Source organism: Monoraphidium neglectum, assembly GCF_000611645.1.
Source record: "Monoraphidium neglectum strain SAG 48.87 unplaced genomic scaffold scaffold02787, whole genome shotgun sequence".
Taxonomy (NCBI): domain Eukaryota; kingdom Viridiplantae; phylum Chlorophyta; class Chlorophyceae; order Sphaeropleales; family Selenastraceae; genus Monoraphidium; species Monoraphidium neglectum.
Genome location: NW_014010841.1, coordinates 1 through 7,914, shown reverse-complemented (window position 1 = coordinate 7,914; position 7,914 = coordinate 1). Strand labels below are relative to the sequence as shown.

Sequence of the window (7,914 nt, the reverse complement as noted above, 5' to 3'; positions counted from 1 at the left end):
CCCGCAACTGCGTCGTGCATCCCTATCCTTTGACGCAACTTTGATTCCAAATGTCTTCACTACAGTAATCTGATCGCGAAGCCTGGGCCACTCTTCTCACTCTCATCACACAACTTGTTGCGTGTTGTTGCCCCAAAAGTGGGCTTCGACGGTTGCAAACTCGTTTCACACGCGCAAATAAGCAACACACGCTCTATTGCTGCGAATCCCAGCGTCAAGGACGTTGGCGCCAAACGCTCTCTGACCGATCTTGTTGGTGTGAGAGAGTCACGCATAAGCTGTATTTTCTCCAGCGTTCCTGCAAGGAAGTGTGCTTTAAAGTCTGCAGCGCCTTATGGTCAATGTGGCACGGCCTCGTCACGCTGATCCCGCCGGTCGGGGATCCCCTCGCAGCGCTCTCGCCGTGGGTGCCCTCATGGCGGCCGCCAGCAGCGCAGCGTCGAGCGCCGGCGCCGACAGAGGCCAGACCACGCCCACACGCCTCTCGAGCCTCCCCCACGAGGTCCTAGCAGCCATCATGCTGCGCGCCGAGTGCCCCCAGGCCCTCGTCTTGTGCTGCAAGGATGCGTCAAACGCCTGGCCCCTCGCGCGCGACGCATGGGCTCGCGGACGAGCATTCAAGCGCGCGTGCGCCGCCAACGACGCCGGGGCCGCCGCCGCGCTGCTGGCGCTCGGCTGGCCGGGCGCGGGCGCCGCCGCGGCCGCCGCGCTCGCGCGGCTCGCGCGGCTGGGGGGCGGCGCGCTCTTCTCGGCCGTGCTCGCGTGGGCCGCCGAGGCGCAACCCGCGCTGCTCGCGCCGCCTTCGGGCGCCAATGGGCCGCTCATCGTCGCGGCAGCCGCGGGGCGGCGCGGCGTCTGCCAGGCTGTCGCGCTCGCTCTGGACGGGCTGCTGCCATCTGCCGCCGCCTGTGGCGCTACGGCAGCAGCGGCCGCCGACTCCGCGTCTGGGGGAGTGGAGCGCCGCCAGGTGCAGGCGCAGCTGGACGGCGCGCTGTGCGTTGCCGCCGCCGGCGGGCACACGGCGATTATGACTGACCTCCTCGCCCGCGGCGCGCGCATCAGCGGCGCCGGCGCCGGCGCGCCCGGCGCCCTGCACGCCGCCGTGACCCACCGTCAGGCGGCGGCGGTCGCGCTGCTCGCCACACAGCGGCCGGCCGATGGCGGGCCAACACCCGAGCAGGCGGCGGCGGCGGCCGAGCTCGCGGCAGCGGCCGGGCACGCATGCTGCCTAGCTGCGCTCGCGGACAGCGGCCTGCTCGGGGCCCCCGCACTCCGCACCGCGCTGCTGGCCGCTGCGCGCGCGGAGCAGCGCGATTGCGCGGCGGTCACGCTTGCGGCTTTGCGGCGCTCGGCCGCGGCTGCGACCGCGGTCGCGGCCGCGCGCCTGGCGTCGCCGCAGCAGTGGCCGCCGGAAGCTGCGGCGCTGCGTGCCGCGGCTGCGGATGGGTCGGGCGACGGGGATGTGTTTGTGACAGTCACCATCATACGGCCCAGCAGCTGCAGCGGGGCGGGCCGGCAGCAGCAGAAACAGCAGCCGTTGCAGCATCAGCCGCAGGGCGCGGCCGCCCCCTCCATTGCCGGCCGCGTGGCGGGGCAGCTGCCGCCGGCGCGGGGCTCCCCCGGCCGCGGCGGCGCGGCGTCCATCCTCAGGGCCGCGCTCGCGGATTCCCTCGCGGTCGTCGCGCCGGGCGGCAAGACCGCCGCCCTCCTTCGGCTGGAGGTCGCCGCAGCCGGGTTTGCAGACGGCACCAGGGCCAGGGGTGCCGCCGTCGCCGCTGAGGCGTGCGATCGCGCAGCGAACACGCGCGAACCAACAGGTGGCTGGTTCTACAGGCTCATCGCGTCCGCCCTGAATTGAAGCATACGTCATCACGGGCCGCACCCTTACACACACGCATCCGTTTGGCACAGTTTCCGCCTGTTTTTTTCGCTCCAGACCCGTCGATGCTGCCCGCGAGCCACATTGACAGTTGAGCGCCGCCGTCGTCGGCCTGTGGGGGACGGGGCTGTGCATGCACATTTTTGCTCCACCAGTTTTTGTCGTTCACACACAGAAAGTTTCGCGTGTCGCCTTGGGGCGCTTCTCCCCCATTTTCCAGCCCACTTGGGGCGCATCTCATCTGAGCGGTGGCGAGGGTCCTCGCTCTTGAAGGCTACGGCTGCACGACACCTCGTCTGAGGCCGGCGGAAGAGACGCATGCGACGGCCCGCAGCGGCCGCGCTGCCAGCGCGCCCACGTGCTTGTGACAGGGTTTGGCCTCTGGCACAGGCCGCCGCCGCCACGTGGTGGGCTCCTGGCGTGTGCCCTTGACATCAACCCAAACTTTGTGGCCCCAAACCCGGCCCCCTCCGTATAGCCCGGGTTTGGCCGCCTTCAAGCCACTGCCAAGCCACACTTTGCGCAACCTTGCCGGTCGCATGCACAGCGCAGCCGTCATGCAATGCTGCACTCTTGATCACCTTCACACGAAGCCGGCGCACGGGGCAAGGCAACCGCATGGCCTCGGCATATGTTTTTGGAGCGCGCCGACAGACTGTGCTGGGCCTCACCCGCCCCGCAAATCTCACCCTCTCACATCACATTGGCCCTTCTTAGCCAACAATACTTGCCGCTCCGACTCGACCACAGTTTTCAAACCCCGCCTATCTGTGCAAACTGCCGTCCCAGGCCGATGGCTCTGAAGCGCACCCGCATTTGCTTGTGCGCGTGATCACCTTGCAATACTTTACTCTTGCGGGCGATGTGGGGATGAGTAGGGGGCAATGAAGGCAGGCGCTATGAAAGGCAGCGAGCCGCCTTTTTGTGAGCCACAGGCACAGCTCGCGTTCGTACGCATTTGTATCGTGGCAGGGGCTCTGTGCGCACCTGAAAGCACTGCGCCATCGCGCATGCAACATCATGTAACCCTGCTAAAACAAAGGGCGCGGAGGTGGTGGCATTCACGCAGCCACGAGGCCTGGCCTGCAGCCAGGGATGCAGCAGCCATGCGTGCGCGCGCTGTGCATGCTGTGTCAGGGAATCGGGCAGAGCGCGTGCGTACGAGGTGGCGGGCGCTGGGGATATGGTAGGGACTGAGGGTGGCAGCTTAGAGGGCGCAGCTGCGATTGCCCAGGGCCGTGTAGTGAGTGGGCGATTGGGCGGGCGGCGCGTCTTGGTGGCCCTGACAAAGGCGACCTAGCTACGTGTACTTGTTTGTGCTACTGTACTCTCTGCTATCGTTCTGGATGGCACGCAATAATGGCGCGGCTTTGACGAACGCAGCAGCCGCGTTTTCAAGCTGCCTCACCTGTGCCAGCCAACCCGCCTGATATCTACCTCCCCCCCCCTCCCCGCCGCCAGCAATGCTCCATGCCCAGGGCTGGGAAAAAATGCGGGGACATGAGCAGGCAGCTGCGGGTGCACCGATGGCGGCGGCAGCGGCAGGCGCGGGCACAATGTTTGTACGCGGCGAGCTCGCGGCTGAGGTGAGTCTGCAACAACCAGCTGTCAATTCCAGGGTGGTGGAAGCGTACCTCAGTTGCATGTTTGTTTGGAGGTGCTTTATCCAAGCGAACAACCATCAGATTGGCCCGCCACCTGCTTGGAATGGGGCTTCGAGTTGCCAACCCGCTGCGCGGCCGGCTCAGGGCTTGGTTGACCCTGCTGGTGCTTCCAAGCCGGTTGCAATGCCATGGTGTGGAGGGCGGGTCAAAGGCCCCCATAGCACAGGTTATGCGTTCCAATTACTCAATGAAAACAACCCCGACCATCACGGGCATCAGGAGAGCTGCCCTCTCAGCGAATGCCCAAGCCCGCCGTACAGTAGTCAACGCGAGCTGCGCCATCACCATGCCGAGCAGCGACACAAGGGAATATTGCCTATACTCAATGCGATCGATGTGATCGATGTAAATGCTAAAAAAATACGGTTTGGACTGGTCTCGTCTTGCGCACGCTGCGATGAGCGGGATCACCGTCTAGTCACCCGTCATTGCAGGGCTCACCGCTTCGTCCATTGCAAAAGTTGCATGGATCACTGCGCGCTTTGGGTGTCATACAAAGGCTGTTTTCCGACGCGGTCGCGAGGCTTCAACGCATCAGTGCTGGGCCAGGCAGAGCAGGCCCTCGGAAGAGCCTGTTTGAGAGCCCCAGGATAGGAAGAACAATGACTATTCCAGACGCGTTGTGAGGTAGCTCTCGGCGCTCACCCAGCAACGGCCATCTGCAGGGCCGGGTTCGCGCTTGGCCCGCCGTACAGCAGTCGGGTCTCCAACCAGCGCGAAGGTGGATTCAGCGCTCTACACGCACTCTGGACGCAGGCAGCTAGGCTCCTGCACTGCCATTCCCTGCTCTGTTGGGGTTGCGCACGCGCGCTGCAGTGACTTGATCGGCCGGGCGGGAAACGTCGGCATCTGCATTGCGCTCGGCCTCGGCGGCGCTGATCCCACAATCACCAATGTCGTGGTCCGTGCGAGCGCCCTTTCGCACTTCAGCTGCCCAGAAGGTGCGCCGGCACGCGCAGCAACGAGGATACGCGTCACCGCTGCGCTCAATTGGCCGCGCATGTTGTGCTCGCCCCATGTATGCAGGGGCGGGGTCAGTTGCATGAGCACAAATTCGGCCCCATCCCTTTTGCATGCCCCGCAACACGTCCAACCCATGCAAAGCTGGAATGAACTCCGACGTTAGCAAACTCCAAGGGTTGCCACATGCGCTGCCTGACGGACCGCTTCCATGCAACCTGCCAGGCTGCACAGGTCGCGCTGGCCGCGGCCGGCGGCGACGATGATGGGGCCAGCGTGGGCATGGGCATCACCCTGCGGGCGGCATGGGGCGGCGGCGCTGCCGCGCTAGCGTCGTACGCCCTCCCCGACGTGCCGGCGGCGACGTCCCCCCGCGCCGGCTCGCCCCACCCGCCCCTCGCCGCCGCTGCCGCCGCCGCAGCCGCAGCTGCAGCCGCAGCCCCGCCCTGCACCCGCAAGGCCGAGGGCCTCGGCCAACCCTGCGACGCCACTGCGGCCGTGGCGGCGGCGGCGGCGGCGGGGTACGCTGACGTCAGCGACGGCCTCGTCGACCTCATTGGCGTCGGTCACCTGGGTGACATACGCCGCGCAGGTGACACCGGCCAGCGGCCCGCCCGCAGCTGCTCCTCTCTCGCCAGCGATTGCAGCGGCCTTGCCAAGGCTGCGCTCGCGCCGGCGGGCAGCAGCGTCGCAAGCAGCACCTTCGGCGGCGGCGCGGGCGGCGGCGGCGGCGGCGCGGCGATCGAGGCGCAGGGGTCTGCACTTTCGGTGTGCAGCACAGGCCTGGCGGATCACGACCTGGCGTCATCGGCCTCCATCAATGGCGAGGAGCGCTCTGCCGAGGAGGAGCCGTCCGAGGGGTCCAGCTTCGCCACCGCGGACGCGTCGTCCGAGGTTGCGGGCCCGACGTCCTCGGACTCGACCTCGGCCGCCGGGGACGACCCCGACGGCCCGGCGGCGGGCGCGGCGGCGGCCGCGGCCGCGGGAGCGGCGGAGGGGGCGGTTGGGGCAGCGCTGGCCGCGCTGGCGGGGCACGCGGAGGCGCTGGCGAAGGCGGCGTCCGCGGTCGGAGCGCCCCCCGTGTCGCTGAAGCCCGCAGGCTATCCTGCGCCCGGCGCCACGCCGTCGGTTTCGGAGGCCGACCCCGGCTGGCCGGGCTCCCGCGCCGCCGCACCTGCGCCCGCGCCCGCCGCCTGGCCGTCTTCGCCCAGCAAAGCGCGGCTGCTCGCGCAGCTGCAGCGGCGCCAGCGCCAGCGCCAGCAGGAGGAGGAGGAGGCGATGGCGTGCGGCGGCAGCGGCGGCGGCGGCGGCGCCTGCTGCGCCGCCGGTGGGCAGGAGGCGCGGGCGGCGGCAGGGTGGGGTGCGCCGGCGGCGCCGCCGGGGCGGGCGCGGCGCGGGCTTGTTCTCGTGTCTGCAGCCGCTATGATCCCTCACGTTGCCAAGGTGGGCGTGCCGCTGAACGCATGGCCAAGCCGCAAGGCCGGGCCGTGGCAGGGACGAGTGTGTTCCCCAGCACGGCGCCCACCGGCGCGTAGCGCTGCGCCTGTGCCTGCTGCTGCGCCGCGGGCGCACTGCGTGCGATTTGGGTTCCTGCTGCGCCCGATTGTTCGGTGCCTGGGTTCCCGTGTTGAGGGTGTTGCACGGCTTGTTGCAACACAGCAAACCGTATGGCGGCTGCGTCCTCAGCCACCGCGCCGTCACACTCACAAGTTGCAACCCCTCCCCCCACCCCAGGCCAGCACCGGGGGCGAGGACGCGTACTACATAAGCGAGGCCGGCCACGGATCGCTCGCGGTCAGCGACGGCGTCAGCGCCTGGGCTGATGACGGCGTCGACCCGGGGGACTACTCGCGCACCCTGGTGCAGGTGGGGCCGAAGATTGACCAGGGTTGGCCGAGGTTGACAGGGGTTGACTGGGGTTGACTGGTGTTGACTGGAGTCGACCGGGGTGTAGGGGCGCGTCGCATTGTACATTTGCAGCGGGGCTCGTTCTCATGCGCCGCGCAGGGCGTTGCCGGGGTCCCGCCGCGCCAATTTCGTCACGCCCCCCCCCCCTGCTCTACCGGCCCGCGGGGCCTCTGTGAGATGGGGTCCGCCCGAGGATCTGCTTGCCTGCAGGGCAGCAACACCTGCATGCACATGCATGACACCTGCATCTCACGCGTCCCCTCGGCGCCGCATTTCGTGCTGTTGCGGCCGCAGAACCTGCGAGAGGCAATGGAGGCGATCCACCCGTCAGACCCGGCTGCGTTTGAGGGGCGTGAGGTCCTGAGGCGCGCCCAGATGGCAACGCTCAAACCCGGCTCCGCCACGGTCGTGCTCGCCGCGCTGCGCCCGCGCGGGTGCGGCTCGCGCGGCTGCGGCCCCCGTGGCGACGACGCGGGCGGGGAGGCGTGCGGGGACGGGAGCTGCTGCTGCGACGGGGGCGGCGGCGGCTGCAGCGGCGGCGATGCTGGGAACGCCGTCAGAGGGGGCGGCGGCGGCCGCATCGGTGATGGGGTCGGGGGCGAGGGCGTGTTTGAGCTCCACATCAGCAACCTGGGTGACTGCGGCGTGCGCGTCGTGCGTCAGGGACGAGTCATCCTGGCGACTCAGGTGTGTGGGGAGCACCCGAGGGGGACCGGGCCCGGGGCTACCAAGCAACGGCACAAGCGTGCGAGGTGCCCGGCGAGCAGCCGGGCCAGGCCTGCGGCACCGTGGCCGGCATGGCAGCACCCCTGCCGTCTCACCGCATTCCTATGCACCCCGCCTTGCAAACCCCTTCTCCTGCAAGCCTCGTCTCCTCTCTCCCCTATTCATCTTATCATCTCATCGTTCCCATCGCTGCCCCCACCCGCCCCGCGCAGCCTCAGCAGCATGACTTCAACCTGCCCTTCCAGCTCAGCCACCCGCGGCTGTTCCCAGAGACGGATAGCGCTGACAGCGCGGACCGTTATGTAATCGAGGTCCGCGACGGCGACGGTGAGTCACCACCCGCCCGCCGCTGCACCTGCCAGGAAGCTGCCAAGTTGGTTGGGAAGGGAGGCCGGCTTGGCAGTGGGCAAGCCTCCATTGGAGTCGGGCGGGGAAGGCGCTTCCACAGTCTGTAGTCCGTAGTCCGCAAGTTGACGATGCGCAGTCCGGCCAGCTTCACGCCCGCCCGCGGCGCCGCGCGGGGTCCTCCCAACTGGCTCTGATCTGCTTCCCGTCTGCTGCCCCTGGCCCCTCCCGTTTGTAGTCATCGTGGCGGCGTCTGATGGACTGTTTGACAATCTCTGGGACGACCAGCTGCTGGCCATCTTATCCGACGCCCTCGGGCAGCCGCGCTCGCCGGCCCCGCAGCAGCAGCCGCCGCCCCCCAGCCGCCTCCGCGCCCTCGCGCGCCGCAGCGCGGCCGCGCCGCAGGCGGACGCGGAGGGCGGGGCCGCCGCG

The 7,914-nt window shown here is 68.8% G+C and overlaps 2 protein-coding genes across 2 annotated transcripts; both read left to right on the top strand.

Moving 5' to 3' along the window:
* Positions 1 to 415: 415 nt before the first annotated feature.
* Positions 416 to 1,858, top strand: MNEG_11531 (hypothetical protein; the record flags this gene model as incomplete). Its single annotated transcript, XM_014039998.1, has 1 exon — positions 416 to 1,858. One exon carries the CDS (start codon positions 416 to 418, stop codon positions 1,856 to 1,858), a length of 1,443 nt encoding a protein of 480 aa, XP_013895452.1.
* Positions 1,859 to 4,689: 2,831 nt separating this feature from the next.
* MNEG_11530 (putative protein phosphatase 2C BIPP2C1) lies at positions 4,690 to 7,679 on the top strand (the record flags this gene model as incomplete). Its single annotated transcript, XM_014039997.1, has 5 exons — positions 4,690 to 5,946; positions 6,238 to 6,369; positions 6,706 to 7,098; positions 7,350 to 7,464; positions 7,600 to 7,679. The coding sequence occupies 5 exons, from the start codon at positions 4,690 to 4,692 to the stop codon at positions 7,677 to 7,679; spliced, it is 1,977 nt and encodes a 658-aa protein (XP_013895451.1).
* Between the last annotated feature and the right edge of the window lie 235 nt (positions 7,680 to 7,914).